The following is a 16,372-nucleotide window of genomic DNA, read 5'->3' on the forward strand; positions in this document are numbered from 1 at the left end:
CAAACAATTGATCGCCATTGAATGGAGAATTAATGATGTTGCTCTGCACTTCTGGCTTGAACCCTGAGATTCTGAGCCATGCGTTTCTTCTTTCCGTTATGCCAATCACCATTTGCCTGTTAAATGTTTCAGCAGCATCAAGGGCGGATTTTAAACAGGTTTGCATTGTTTTTGCCTTCTTCCACCAGGTGGCTTGCTCTTTTCTGGAATTGTTCTGGTAGGTTTTGCAACAGTTCCCCTACCTCTTCCCAGTGCTCGTATGCATGTCTGTTGAGCAATGCATTCGAATTTGCAATGTGCCACTGGTTTGCTGCGGTTCTCTCCACCTTTCTTCCTACGAGGTCCATTCTCTTACTTTACTTGTCAGGAGGTGGCCCATTTGCCCTCTTCCTTGTTGTTGAGGCAATGAGAGTAAGCTGGCACTGATCCCCTGATGTATAAAGGGTCTTTAGAGGAGTGTTGATATTTTTTCTCTGATATTGGTGTTATAGCCTAGCGAACAGCAGGCTCCTTGAATGCCTCTTTCCCCTGGTCTAAGACACTAGGTAGCATTGGTAGGAATTGGTTCCAAGATTGTGAAGGCATCAAAGTAAAATAAAAAACAGGATTGAGGGTTTTCTTCCTCTAGCTGAACCCCTTAAGTTTCTGCATCCTTCTTAATCACCTGGTTATACATTCAAATGTCATCTGGGGGTGATGGCCTCGAAGGATCTGATTCTTCAGACTCTTAGGGTGATTCGGCGTGGAGATCTTGCCATTGAAACTCTTGAGTTTCAGAGTTTGACAATTCCGCTTATGCTTGTTTGTCCTGATCGACATCTTCCCCGAAGAAGCAAGAACCTTCCTCTTCAATTATTTCTGGGATTCTTGGAGGTTTTTCTTCATCGGCAACCACTTGGGTTTCGATTTCCCTTGTTTTCGGCGGTATCTTTAATTGCTTCAAGCTTTCGTCAGAGTCTTTTTTGCGCTGAAGGATATTCGACCATTTCAGCTTTGAGCCTTCTATTCTTTTTCTCAATCTCTGCCTCGTGTGTTCCAGCGCCGAGACTGTCCACATTCCGTTTTTCGACTGACGACGCCAAACGGTTCATCGATGTTTGCTTCGGTCTGTTTTTTCGACGCAGAGGCGTCCTTTTCCAGACTGTCCTTCGACGTCTTGGTTTTTTTCGAGGACCTTTGTCGCTCCGGAATCCTTATCCAAGGATCCTACGGTCGGTCTTTGTTTGGATGCAGCTACGGTCGCCGAATGCTTCGTCGCCGAGAATCCTTCTTGTGGTTTTGAGTCCGATTATCGAGACTCTATTTTTTTTCAAGGTCGATGACTCTCTTACTTCCTTCGAAGCCTTCCTCTCGACTTCCACGACGAAACCTTTTGTTTCCTCGTCGTCTTCTGGTCCTTCAGCGACGTGATCTTCCTCCTCACTGGAGAAGCCCAGGTCTTGCAGCGATGACGGTGGTCTTCGGCCCTGCATGTTGTAATTGGCTCGTCGCTGGCTTTCTCTTACCCTCAACGTCTTCGGGGTGAAGATGGAGCAGGCGTTACAGTAGTCGCTTCGATGATCCAACAGCAGGCACAGGTTACAGACTAGGTGCTGATTCTTTTCAGCGTATTTGTGGTAGCAGTTCTTACAAAACTTGAATGTTGTTTGTACATTACCGCGCCCAGGGAGCCCCCTGCATCCACATTATCCGGTCCTCAACAAAGTTCTAGATTTCTTCTATTCGGCGAACTGCGGTCATCGTAGATTTAAAGATGAAAATGGAAGACTACGCTCAACCGGTTTTCCAACGATTTTTCTCAGTTTTTCCACGATTCTGCTCTCCAATCTCAGGAGCGTCTCCGTATCACTCCAGACCAAAAAAACTCCACCATTCCGGACCCAACCACTAGATGGCGGAATAATGCACAGCACAGTGAATCAATCAGTACATTTATAGAGCGCGCTACTCACCCGTGCGGGTCTCAAGGCGCTGAAGGGAGGGGGGGTGCTGCTACTGCTCAAATAGCCGGGTGTTGAGGTGTCTCCTGAAGGTGAGGTGGTCCTGGGTCAGTCGTAGGTGGGCAGGGAGGGAGTTCCACGTCTTGGCAGCCAGGTAGGAGAATGATCTACCTCTGGTGGTGGCTCTGCGAATCAGAGGGAGGGTGGCGAGGGCGAGGCTAGCGGAGCGGAGCTGTCGGGTTGGCGTGTAGAACGCTAGTCAGTTGTTGAGGTATTCAGGGCCCTTGTCGGGGAAAGCTTTGTGTGCGTGGGTGAGGAGCCTGAACGTGATCCTCTTGTTGACGGGGAGCCAGTGCAGGTCTCTCAGGTGGGCAGAGATGTGTCTGTGGCGAGGAATGTCGAGGATGAGTCCAGATCCAGAAAAGATTCACGCTGCAAAACCAGGTTTGTGTGGCCCACTGGGGAGCTTCTAGGATTGAGCCTCATATTTGTATGTCAGTATTTGTTTATTACTAAAATAATTAGTGGGATGGGGGAACAGCATGGGCAAATTCCCAAATGATTCCAGAGCATTTCCTTGGGGTAGGCACAGTGGATACCTGGATATCACAGTCTGCCCTTTGTTGTGTGAGAACAGATCTAGCAGTGGTATTTCTTATTCTGATCTAGTTCCAACTTGTGCGAGATGCTTACTTAATCTGTCTGCTTCTGTATTTTGTAGGCCTCACAGATGTGTGGCTATCATGGATATGCTTCTTAGGAGTGTTCATCGACTTTTTAGTGCTAGTTTGAGCTGGCCTCTCCCTACTTGTTTAGGTAAAATATTTTGTTGTTGTATGCGAACTACTATCCCAATAGAAAGATTGTTTTCAGGTGCAGCACATTTATGTGTTTAATACCTCTGGTGTGTTACATTGCCTCTCGAATTCCAGATTCCCCACGTGTGCACCCTACCCTGTGTGTGATGCATCTGTGGTAATGGTCACTGAGCGAGACAATTGTGTGAATGGTCTGCCTACAGTTCCACCATTGCATCTTATCCTGTACATTTTTTGTAACAACTATATTCACCCATCTACTGTGACCATTGACTCTACAGGCACTCCTAGATTGGTCTTGTATGTAGTCTGGAAAAAGATTAGTAGAATGCATCAGGCCATAATACACAGTAATGTCACTACTGCCGATAGAAACCATCCCCTCCCGAAGAGGTGAACTTGCTTTGTTAATGCAAAGACCCTCTTTAGTAGCTGGAATGCTTTCACCTTTCAGGTCATTGTCCCTCCTCCCAAAAATATTTGAACTCATGGAAAGATGGGATCATTTCTCCACGTTGAAAATAACCTAAGCCTGTACACCTGCTGCATTACTATCTGTATTCTGTTTTGGCACAGACTTAGGGAGCTAGTCTTTATCAGCCAGTCATCCAGGGAGGGGCACACATGTATCTTTTGCCTTCTTAATCAAAGTGTCACTACTGTAAGACATTTTGTAAAAACTCTTGGAGCAGACTTCCTCTCAAAAGGAGGCACTTTGAATAGGTAATGTGAGTTATTTACCAGACACCTCAAGAATTTCTTGTGTTAGTGTTCATGGGAATAGGGAAATAAGCGTCCTTGATTTCTATGATCACCATATAATCTCATGTATTTAGTAGTGGAATTACTCCTTCCAGTGTAGTCATCTTGACCTTGTGCCCTGACAAATCTATTCAGAAATCAGAAGTGCATGGCGTACCATAGTGTTAAGTCTTGTTTTGGGATAAGGAAATAAGCAGAGTACACTCCCTGGTTAGGTTAGTGTTTTAATCCCTCCTCATATCGCTCCCTTATGCAGGAATTCTTGTATCTCCTGCTCCAGAAAATTTTAATTTTCCTTCGCAAAGCCCTTTTCTTTGGTTTATGATTCGCTGGAATGTCTACCATTTGTATGCAAGTAATCATTTGTGGGAGGTACCTTCTCTCTACTCCTGGATGAAATCTCCCAGGCTGCCTCCTACAGGTGTTTGGTGTTGGGGGATTCTCTATTGCAAGTCAGTTTGTCGCTGTGGTCAACTCTCAGATGGGCTGGCCTTTCCCCTGGCTCTACATCAAAGCGAATGTCTGTACTGTTTTTTTATTTTTATTGGGTACCTGGCATGAGCAGGTGGATTGTGTGTGTGTTCTGGCTCCCGCTTGTCTTCCTGGTTGAGGTAGTTTCTCTTCTGGAAAATCTCATGAACTGTTGGGCACTTGTAGATTTGTCGTTATATTTCTTCATCTTCTGGAGAGAGCCCTTTATCTCTACTCCAAACAGACTCCCATGAAGGATATGTTTATGTCTGTACCTCGTGTGAAACCGGAGACTCTTATTTAGGCATATCTTCTTAGAAAAGTGCCTATGCACATCTGCCGACTCTCAGTGTCTGCTGGAAGCAGGTCAGATTTAAGGCAAGGGTTTACCATATATTTTCAGATTGCTGGTGTCTAGTGGGGTTAGACCGAAATATCCTTCAGTATCAATTCGACACTATGTCCTTCCTGTGGCTGTCAAGGTAGTAGTACTTGAAGGTATGTAATGACACCCATTGGCTGGCAGATGTGAAGGACAGGCACTGTGTGTACCACTAAAGTAGTAGTAGTAGCCATAGCCCCAGTTGAATGAGTCTCAGATTTTCCAGATACTGCTTCTTGGGCAATGCATAGTAGATCTTAACGCGGAGGACTATCCATCTCAACAATGTCCTCTTCTCAACTGCATTCCCTTTCTTCACTACAGAGAACCCCACAAAAAGCTAATTGTCCACTCAATGGTCCTTGGTACTATCAAGGTAAAACCCTAAAGCCAACCAAAGGAGTCTCTCCTCTTTCGAGGAGTGGGGGGGGGAAGCAAAGGAGGCTTGTAGCGATTGATTGCCTAACAAAGTGAGTCCACTTTTGATAATTAGGCTGTCCGAGTCCTCACCACCAATTATCTAGGAAAAAGGTGACAATCATCGTAGTTCAACAAGCTAACAATCATTTTGAGGAAGACGTTCAAGGTCAGGAGATGCAGTGAATAGGTATGCATCCTCTTGAAGGGCAAATACATGAGAAATGTCAAAACCAAGCTCAGGTCACACTGTGGCATTACAAATGTTTTGGAATGAAACATGTGTCAAGTCTTTAATAAACATCACTGCAACATGTATCAAGCAGAGAAAGACCAAAAAGACTGAGAAATAACGTTTGGTAGTGTCCACTACAAAGTCTTGGACTAAAGCCAAAAACAAAAGGACATGTGACCGGCCCACCTGCAAGGGTTCTATGATGCTAAACCACCCTAGGTAACAAATTGGACTCAGCGTCCGGCATCAAGGGATTTTGTGGCAGGGCGCCTGGCAGCAAGAATTATAATCACTACTTGGTAGCAAATCAAAAGCAGTCACTCGCGGCCACTACGCAAATGTAGGTGTAGATTGCACAGATCTGGCAGGAGAACCTAGCCCATTTGCTATCACAAGAGGTCCTTGTGAAAAGGCAGCCTAATTTGAGGGCAGATGCTCATGCCCAAAACTTCCGGGAACAACACTCTCCTGGCCCAATCCAGGGCCACTACGATGATTTAGGGCTGGTTGTTTTTGATCTTCTTCAGAACTCTAAACAGGAAAGGCGGAAGTGGGTAGGCGTACAGAAGTCTTATGTTCCATTCCAACCAGAAGGAGTCTCCAAGCATGAAGTCTTACAGAAACTAACTGCAAAACTATCGAGACAGTTGCAGTTTCAAATGGCGGTGGCAGTATCGGTAAGAACCTTCGCCAGCCTCCCTGAGGCCTGACATGGCAGTTTGGGCTGGACTATTCCCAAGAGGCACAGGGTCAAGACTGATGTGCATATGGCCATGTCTAAACAGGGGTGGCATGGTGAGCCAAATAATGATGGATTTAACCCAGATCTCTTGACTGGGGGTGCATATTTTGATTTGTTCTGCATTCAGTCCATCAATTGTGTGTCTTTTGCTTCCTCGCCCTAAGTGCGCTAGGTATGCCCAGCCGTGGGTCCCGGGCTCACTGTGCCACTGGATTCAATCTATCCTGGCTGATGAGGGGTGAAACTCCGAAACTGGTCCTAGGATGCTGGTTTCCGGTCCAGGGGGGACCTGACTTGGCAGTTCGGGCTGGACTGTTCCCATGAGGAACAGGGTCAAGACTGATTTGCATATGTACAGTTCTGAACTGAGGTGGCATGGTGAGCAAAAGAATGATGGATTTAACCTAGATCTCTTGACTGGGGGTGAATGTTTTGATTTGTTCTGCATTCCGTCCATCAATTGTGCGTCTTTGGCCTCTTAGTGTACCACAGAACAGTACCCAGCAGAATGGCCCGCAGCTCCAGCAGAATGATGAGGAGTTATCCCTCCGCTGGAGAGTCTCTGATCTCCGCTTCGCCCACATGACCTACCCTGCCCTGATGTGACGTGTTGGTCACCATCATCAGCTCTGGGTGGAGAATGAAGAGTGGCCTGCTGCTAGACCAACTGGATTCAAGTAGCCACCACTGCAAATCTCGAGTCATTCCCTCCGTGACCTTGAATGCGTCAGCAGCAAGACTGCCTTGAGCCTGGACCCATTGGAAATCAAATTTTCATTGTATAGCAAGCATGCTACCTGTCTTAGATGAGGAGCTTCACAGCCACTCTTTGTTATCCGGAACCCAGCCTGAAACATTGGGATCATAGTCCAAAGTCCTAGACTCGCTGTTGAGGAAAGGCCTTGAACTGCACTGTATGCAGAATCGCTCCAATAAATGGGAGCCTCTGCAAACTAGTCCAGTGCAACTTTGGCTAATTGATAGTGAACCCAAATAATATCAGAAGGTTCATCAGCATCTGAAGATGCCTACCTTACACAGGCAGTCGACAAGGCAGGGGAAAAAAGATATTCTCACTTTCTGAAGGTGGTCACCACCATCGCTTTTGTGAACACCCGAGAAGTGATGGGGAGGCCAAAGAGGAGCAGAACAAATTGAAAATGCTCTGGGCCCACACCTTGAACAACAGATAACCAGTTGCCTATGTGCAGACCAGACAGGAGTCGAGACAGCGTGAGAAATTTGGAGTTTATCCTGCAGGAAGGCATTCGGGAGTGAAGGTTCTAATGGCCCAGTCCTTTTGCGGGACAATGAAATAGCAAGAGGAACAACCCCCCTCCTTTTCCTGAGAAGAGCACTTTCTCAATGGCACTCTCAGAGGGCAACAGGTGCACATTCCTGTAACAGGAAAGACAGCTGATTGTCTGAAATTCGTTCTGGTGTTGAGGGTAGGGTGGAATGAATAGAGACCGGTCATAGCCATTTTGAACAATCTTGTCAACCCCACCACCTGTCGAACAGGATGGATCGCCAGCCTGAGATGAAATATTGAATCCTACACCCACTAAAATTAAAATGGCTTGCTGTTCGTTGTAAGAGGTGGGGGAAAAATTGGAAAACCGATGCCCCTACTGGCCTGTACGCAGTTTGCCAGGCCTGTGTTCACGGCTTTGCAAGGATTGGGTACCACCGGCTGCTAAGTCCGTTTAAACTGCAGCTTTATGGAATCATCTCTAAACTTTCAGAACTGAGCACAGACACTAGAGACACCTTGTGTGAATCACTAATTGACATCCACTTCTTACAGTCACTACAAACTTGAAACCCATTTGTAGTGGGGACAGCATTCATTAGCACACTTAGGCCGCTTGAAAGTCATTAGAAAACCCACATAAATAGGAGAGAGTAGAGGTTTAGGTAACGGTTGCTAGTTAATTAAGGTAGTTTACACCCTCAAGGTGGAACCAAAATGATTTTACTGGAAGTCTCCATTCTGGGGTATTTCTGAACAAGTAAAACAAGCATTTTTATTTTAATCCACAATTCCTTTTTAGGTCGAGCATCGAGACCCTCTTGTATACTTTAGTATACCTCTTGTGCTTACTTGAATGTGGACACGAGTCGGACGCGCGCTTTTTCAGTGTCAGATTTGTCCGTGTGGACGCGCTTTTGTACCTGGCTGCTGGCAGCTTGCTGGAGACAGCTTCAGTGCTTTCGGTTTCTAAGTACGTGTCTGCTGGCGTTCTGCTGTCGTAAGCGCTCGCTTCACAAGCTGGCTAACAGATTTTATGTTTTCATTTAGGTGGATCGCGTTACAGGCTGTGGGGGGTCGTGCTCGCCGCTGGCGCTGTAACAAGTGCATAAACTCCAGAGCGATCACCGGGTCACAGCGCGGCCTCCGTCGATGCCTGGAACCTGTGCGCGCGCTCCCCAGCCTGTCGTGAGCACACCTCCTTCTGGCTACTAGCGTGTCCCAGCTGCCGCGGTCACAGCGGGCCGCCTCTCCTCTATTTAACTATATATGCAAGATTTAAATATACACTGCATGCGTGTGTGAGAGAGGGACAGAGAAAGGTAAATGTAGACAGGCACAAAGACAGGTTTGTATGTCTTGCTAGTTTATTCACACAAATAGTTAGAAGTGCGCCAATAATTGGAAAGATCACCCGACAGACAGAAAGGTCTAGATAGCCCGACATATGTTAGGTAGGTAGATAGTCAGATAGGTCGCTAGATAGACAGACAGGCAGACACAGACAGACAGATAGATAGGTAGACAGATAGACAGATGGATAGATCGATAGATGGATTTTGACGAACTGTGAGATAAACAAAAACAGGTTTGTAATATTTCGGTATTATTATCGATTACATGTAGGTACAGTCTGACCATCTAAGCATAGTTAAATGGTTCAAAAAACGCACATATACTGCATAAAAGCAATACAACTCCTTAAATATATATTTACTCCAATGTTTCTTGTATTCCTTTCTTTTTCGACTGTACTGTTAATTGTTCAAAATATTAAAATCCAGAGTATCAGATTATATACAAGCGGGTTGAGTCTCCGACGAAGGATTTATAGTTAACAGGAATCCGCATTGGATGAACGGGCGCGACTTAACCATTCTGATTCAAAACAAGTATAAATTACGATATTCGGTCGAAGCCCGGTGTCAGAATTTTCGACGAGCTTCGGCGGAGCCACGGAACCCCCTTTAGAAGTAGAAATTCGGCAGGGCCGAAGAAACGACTATATAGGGGGCACATGGTAGGAAAAGATTGCCTGGATAACAAATACAGCTGGCTAATAAGTAGAAAGTGAACTTGACAAGTCGGATTGGACAGTACTGGGACAGCACCCATCCAGGCCTGCGCCCATCACTAGGTCTCGGAGTACAGACTGCCACTCTGTTTTCAGCATTGCACACTCTTATATAGGGATGCATTATCAAGAGCCAGTGGCGTCACTAGAAATGATTTAGGAATGGGGGCAAAAATGTAAGGCTGGTTGGGTCACTTAAAAAAGACAAATGTCCCTCTCTTTCTCTCTCTCCCTGTCTCTCCCTCCCTCCCTCTCTCTCTGCCGCTTTCTCTCGCTGCCTCGGTCTCTCTGTGTATGTATGTGTATATATATATATATATATATATATATATATATATATATATATATATATATATCCACATAATACACACACACACACCTATATATACACACTTATAAATACATATATATGTATATATGCTGTCCCAGGTCATCTCAATCATACATGTATCCATTATCTCTTCAACCACTCATTTCAATCCCTTCCTTACTCTCTCGCTTTTTATTTCTCTTTCCGGTCTTTCCTATTTTAATTCTTTTTCTTATCCTCATTTCTATCATTTTTATTGTCTACATTTTCATTAGCCCTGGGTTTTTCCACTACCCTACTTTTTCCTCCTGCAGGCCTAGCTAAGAGCTTGAACGATGGAGCATCAGGGTGAGTACAGCCGGATCGTGGGCCCCCACTTACCCCCCCACCCAGGTGATGCCACTGTATTTGGGCTCCAATGTTATGCAGAGGGTTGTGCCCAGGCCACACCTAGGAAAATGCAACTCGCAAATCACATCAGTGTGAACGGAATTTAATACACTCTGCTGTCCTAGCGAGCGTTTGAGCTGGTGCGACTCTTTTTAGTTTTTTAATGCATTCCGCTTCTCTCTTTTATGCCCTCACGAGAGAGGGCGGCGGCGGTGAAAGGGGGAAAGCATTTAAGCTATAAAACTTTTCATTCCTCCCCAGGGTCCACTGCAGCGGCTTTTTCAAAGTATGCACAGCACCCTGTAATCACAATGCATCGATACCCACCATCGGATCGGGCTTTCATCGGCTACAACTACGCAATTTTTTTTTCAGAATTGTAAATTTATTTTTGCTTTTATTCCAGTCTTGAATTCTCATGTCTATAGCAGATCATTGCAAATGAGCCTGCAAACTTTTTTTCTCCTCTGCACAGTGCTAATCTTTTTTTTTTCTTTTCTCTATGGAGAAGGAGCTGTTTTCTAGCCGCTACCTGATGGAAAGGGTATGAGAAAAAAAGCTCGTGACAGCTAAAAAAAAAAAAAAAGCAGCAAACAGTTAACAGCGAATTGGCACAATAGAAAAGTAGCAAATATGCCCATCCCTGGTGCAAGACTATTGGCGAGTAAATTAATTTTAGAGTATAGATTTCGAGTTGGGGCCCAGTTTACAGGACGTGGGCGGTGGTGAAGTGTTCATGTATGTATGGTTTCAGTTTACACACATAAATAATCCCAACATTTTAGTTTTATACACAAAAACAACAATACATCTACGGGTGAAGTTAATTTTTCCCCCAAAAAGAATCAGGCTCCCAAAAATTGAACCCCGACTCTCTCTTTATGATTGGGCCAAAAATCCCGTTTTGCGCTCGGAGCAATATTACATATCGCATTATATAGGCATCCATTATCGTGTTTTGCAACAGGGAAAACTTGCTGCACGTCACAGGAACATATTGCTCAAAATTCGATCGTACACAACTTGCAATCGTTGGAATCGTGCGCATTAAAACCTCTTTATCAACGCGATTGGCTGATGTTGAAGTCTGGTACGCAACAACTGGTTCAAATATGTTCGCTCAATGTTTCACGCTTTATTACAAATGTCACCAAAAAAATGTTAATATTTCATTTCTGTTCTTGGATTTTCGTCACAATAAAATACAATGAACATAATCTTCCCAAAAGTTATTTACAAAAGTTTAAGCTATTGCCATTATAAATTACAATAACTTTTATTTAAGTATTAATTATTTTAGAAAATAAAAGCCATTGTTCTTTGTAATGTCAATACATCTAAGTCATGTAAATACAACACATATTGCATTACAAATGCTAAAGATTTCACATTTGCGAAAGTGAAAACTATTGGCATTAAACATGACAAAGCTATTCATTTCGCTATTTCAAAACCAACACATAAATAAAAAATTTGTCATTTACAATACTAATAGCTCAAACTTTCCTAATGCGAGACCTATTGCATTGCAAATGCTTGTTCCTCTAGCCAATGCTTTTTTACAGCAGGAAATGCATAGAAATACAAATTATTCATCCTAAAATCAACTCTTCAGATCATGCAACATTACCATAGTGGCTTCCAAAGGCACATCACTGCTATCAATGATCTGGACAGATACCAAGATACAGCAGATGGAAACCTGGGTGAACTTTACTGTGTGTGTGTTACCCTCTGCCCTTCTCTGTTGGAAGTATTTGCCGAATTACAGGCTTTAAAGCAAGTCTGTATACCACTTATCTGGAGGGTTGGAAAAGCGAGTCAAGAGCACCAACTACTGAAGTTAGTCAGATAAGACGAGAGAGAATGAAGTCAGCCATGCCAGGCAACACAGAGTATCCAGCATGACATAAGTAATCAGTGTAACAGGCATGGAGACTCAAACATACCAAATGTCAGTGTTAGTGTTCTGCTAAAGTGCTACCTGGTGGATTTTCGGGACTACCTGACAGCACTATCAGCTTTAACCTAAAGCATAACATCTGTAGAGGAAACAAACATTGCCAAAGCGCTCAACTACCATACCAGAAGAGTGATGTTCTTTGGAAAGTGGGTGCTTCAAAAGGGAGTTTGGTGGTCAGGAAGTAAGTACAGTTGCAGGTAATTATAATGGAAATGCAGAGTTAGGACATTCGTACCTACCCATTAAAACATTCAAGGAAACAATCCCAAACCCTCCTTAACTTTTGCTTCTACACCCGTGTGTATCTTAGGCTTTTGAAAGGGCCCACTACTAGCTGAGGAGATTCACCACTAGAAGCAGGTGACATGATCCCACATATTGCACTTAAAAAAATTCTAGCCAATTTTTGCGCAGGGATTTTCTCAGCCAGAAGCCCAAAGGGGTCGGTGGGGGCAGGGGAGGGTTGCATGAGAGAATCAGCTCAAGGGAATAAGAAAGGTTTGATTTCATTTCTTGCCTGGTTAATTTGCCTTATTTCCCTATTTAAATGAGGGGTGTTTATTACCATAGCAACTACTGCCCACGAGATTCACATAATACCAGGTGGGGCATCGTTAGCACCGTACAAACACCAATTATTTGCATACAGGTGTATCTAGTGTTAAAGGCAACCATCACTCACCCTTCTTCTGCATGAAAATAAACAGGTCGTCCAAGAATTCCTTCCGTTGTGGATCACTGTCCAGTTCATAAAGCTAAATGGAATGAGAGTAGGGAGAGGTGAATATATATATTTACCCTCACACCTACCCACACCTGAACAATATTAATTATATATATATATATATATATATATATACATATATATATACATATATATATACATATATATACATATATATACATATATATACATATATATACATATATATACATATATATATATATATATATATATATATATATATATATATATATATATATATATATATATATATTCATTGCATGAAGCATAGTATACAACAGAAAGCAGAATGATCTGCTACTCTGATGTGGTCAGTGCACAAAAACAAAATAAATTAGACCAGATCTGTCGGAGGGAAAGCCGTTTGTTTTCAGTTTTTTACGATGTGAAGCAGGAAGTCTTAGCTTTTGAATGAATCTGTATATTAACATAAAAAAAAGGAAAATACGTCGCTCTGATAAAAACATTTAATACAGAACTCACAGCTGCTGGACATATGAATCTATGCCGCGCTGGAGCACATTTACATCTGAAATATAACATTTATGTGCACAACTCGAGTAGAAATAAATCTAGCTGATTAACAGCTACTTATAGCAACAGCGCTTATAAAATGAAGACGTTTATTAATATAGTGGATTGGTCACACCGTGTTACCACAGCCCTGAGAAAGACGTTGTAATGCCTAACAGGCATGCAAGCATGTTAGTGCATTTGTATTCGGCAATAACTAATAGTCAACAGGCCTCTTCATTGGGCTTGTCACTCACGAAAGAAATATAACCCCTTAAAGCTTGGATTTCCTTATATAGCTATATTAATTTTTTTTTTTAAATAAACGAAAAAACCACGAAAATAATGTCATAGCATAAGCCATATATGCAAGTGTGCAGTGTGTAAAATGCTACTATTACAATTGGAGAGAGAGGCGAGGGGCAGTATGGCCCACATGTGGCTTCAACTCTCGTGAATCATGGCCGCTCCCTACACCCAATACAGCAAAGTAATAAAGAGCACATACATACATATCCCTTCACTCTCTTTGGTGGATGCCGGCGGTTCCAGAACGCCATCGGGGCCCATCCAGTGGCGGTGCTGCCCCACTTGCCTCTTAATCATTTAACTCATTTCCATACAGTAAAGAGCCGGCACAAAAGGGAGTCCGTACAGTGAAAAACGGTTCATTCAAACTGCATAAGTGGACAGAGCGCCAGCTCTTTCTTGTATTGGAATGAAAGTTTCATAATTAAGAGCAGAGACCGTCAGGAACCGATGGCGTTCTGGAGCCGGCCGTCATCTGCCATACGGAGAGAAGGAAATTAAATGTATATAGGTGCGATCAAGAGCACTTGATGCTTGAAACGCGTCATCTTTGAGAGGTTGCAATAATAAAATCATTGCCTAACCTGAAGCCGTGGGGTCCGTCTCTTCATTTCGCCGTCCAGGAGGTATTGAAGATATAGATATATAGATATATATATATATATATATATTCACTGAAAAAACCATAGGTTATAGACCATATATAGTTAGGAATTAGCATTTACAAAACCTTGAAAATTCACTGAAAAAACCATAGGTTATAGACCATATATAGTTAGGAATTAGCATTTAAAAAACCTTATTTTACTCACACAAAACCATTGAAATTCCATATATAGTTAGTTGCACTAACTATATATCGCGCACCTGCAATCCACTGCTGATGATGTCACATATTACATCATTCATGACATGGTCAGTGACATCACTGATGACATCACTGATGACATCTCAAATGACATCACTGATGACATCACTGATGACATCTCATTTGACATTACTGATCACATCACTGATGACATCATTCATGTGATGATACAATGAACCTCTTCAGACTCTAATATAACCTTAGATACACTCAGTGTAAACAGACACTCACAGACTGTCACTCATCCATGGAGTTACTCACACACCTAGTCAGTCTTGCAAAGAATCAATCACACCTCGATTTCCTCAACTATATAGTTATACACACCTTACTTATTGGAACATATAATAACACATATTTACTCTGTTATACAATCCCTGATACAATTTCACAATAATCCATACAGCCACTCACACATTCACTGGCTCTTATGCACAGTTATTTATATATGTCAACTATCACATGTACTGTGTTTTACATATGTACTTACTTTGACATATAGCACTGAGATATCCATTCACTCACCAATACACTCATGCACACAGTCAACCACCCATACAGATGTTTCCACATGCACTTTTGAACCCATACATCTAGTGAATCAACTGCTCACACATCTATGCACAGAGTCATACACCTCCCAGACACCCACACACACACTCAGTCTCCCATACAAATACTTGGGCAACTAATCAATAACCCATATAGTTAGTCATATAGCTAATGATCAACACATGCATCAGATTACAAAACAACAGACACAATGATGCACAATTTAAAACAGTTTAGTCACTAACCCATGCACTCAGTGAGACACATTTAATCACTCACTTATACAGTCAGTCATGCACCTACTAAATCCTTCATCCAGACACTTATACATCCACTCATTCTTCAATATGTAAGACATATTTTAACTTTACAGAAGCATACAGTCACTGGATGTTGTCATCAGTGATGTCATCAGTGATGTCATTTGAGATGTCATCAGTGATGTCATCAGTGATGTCACTGACCATGTCATGAATGATGTAATATGTGACATCATCAGCAGTGGATTGCAGGTGCGCGATATATAGTTAGTGCAACTAACTATATATGGAATTTCAATGGTTTTGTGTGAGTAAAATAAGGTTTTTTAAATGCTAATTCCTAACTATATATGGTCTATAACCTATGGTTTTTTCAGTGAATTTTCAAGGTTTTGTAAATGCTAATTCCTAACTATATATGGTCTATAACCTATGGTTTTTTCAGTGAATTTCAATGGTTTTTTAATAGCAAATATCATAAGCTGTCGAATGTCAAGTACGTGGTAAGTGAAAACATTTTCGTGTTTATGCACACTGATCTGCTTTGAATGGTGCCCCCCCCCCTCATTTCTATTAGGAGTACTCTCTCTTTGCAGATAGTGAAAGGTAGTTAACGCAGGTCTTTGCCCCCATTGTAATCCGTCGTGCCTGCTTCTCTCTCCATTTGATTCATTGTTATCCAAGTATTTACTGTTTTAGAATTAGTTCTCTTTGGTTCATTCTCTATTTACAAACAAACACAGAGTCGCAATACTCTGTTTAGTCTTTGCAGATAACGAAAAATCGTGTAAAAAAAAAGAAAAGGAATCGAGCAAAATCAGTAGGCCACTAATGGGATCTCTTTTTGACCTCGCTAAAATAGAAACATTAGGAACAACCCCTCATGACAAATACAAAACTAGTGAGATGAACTGAACTCCACACAATGATGGCTGCAAAACAGCTCTGCTCCGCCACCCACCCCGCCCAAAATAACGATAAAGAACGGCTGCCATGATTGGTTGCGGAATGACCACGACGGAGCTACGAAATGGTGCTGCTCTCATGCTAACCCCAGCTTCAGTCTGAAACATCCAGAAACACTGTAGACTACCAATTCGATCAGTTCCGGTAGCGCCCCAATGTAACCCGGTAGAGAAGAACTAGCCCTCCCCTCTTTGACTGATGGTTCTTGTTGCCTGTCCCTTCTGTTGTCATTTAACAGAACTATTTAGCCTGCTGAAAGGGGTTGTGTTCCGACCGCTGGTTGGTGGAGACATTTTGACTATATTCTGTACCTGCGTTGTCGCGTAATGCGTCATATGACGCGCCGCGTTAGCGCATCCGGAAGTCATCCGGGGCGCGCAGCGCGTAACGTAAGCATAACAAG

General features: G+C 42.9%; 1 protein-coding gene across 4 annotated transcripts in view; it reads right to left on the reverse strand.

Moving 5' to 3' along the window:
* The window catches only part of ARID3B (AT-rich interaction domain 3B), a 465,486-nt gene that overhangs the window by 184,622 nt on the left and 264,492 nt on the right, over window positions 1–16,372 (reverse strand). For all 4 annotated transcript variants that reach the window (XM_078685148.1, XM_078685146.1, XM_078685150.1 and 1 more), the window contains exon 4: window positions 12,439–12,511. In XM_078685148.1, the coding sequence (XP_078541274.1) occupies window positions 12,439–12,511 (73 nt within the window). The remainder of the gene's footprint in view (window positions 1–12,438; window positions 12,512–16,372) is intronic.

Source organism: Lissotriton helveticus, chromosome 3_2, assembly GCF_964261635.1.
Source record: "Lissotriton helveticus chromosome 3_2, aLisHel1.1, whole genome shotgun sequence".
NCBI lineage: Eukaryota > Metazoa > Chordata > Amphibia > Caudata > Salamandridae > Lissotriton > Lissotriton helveticus.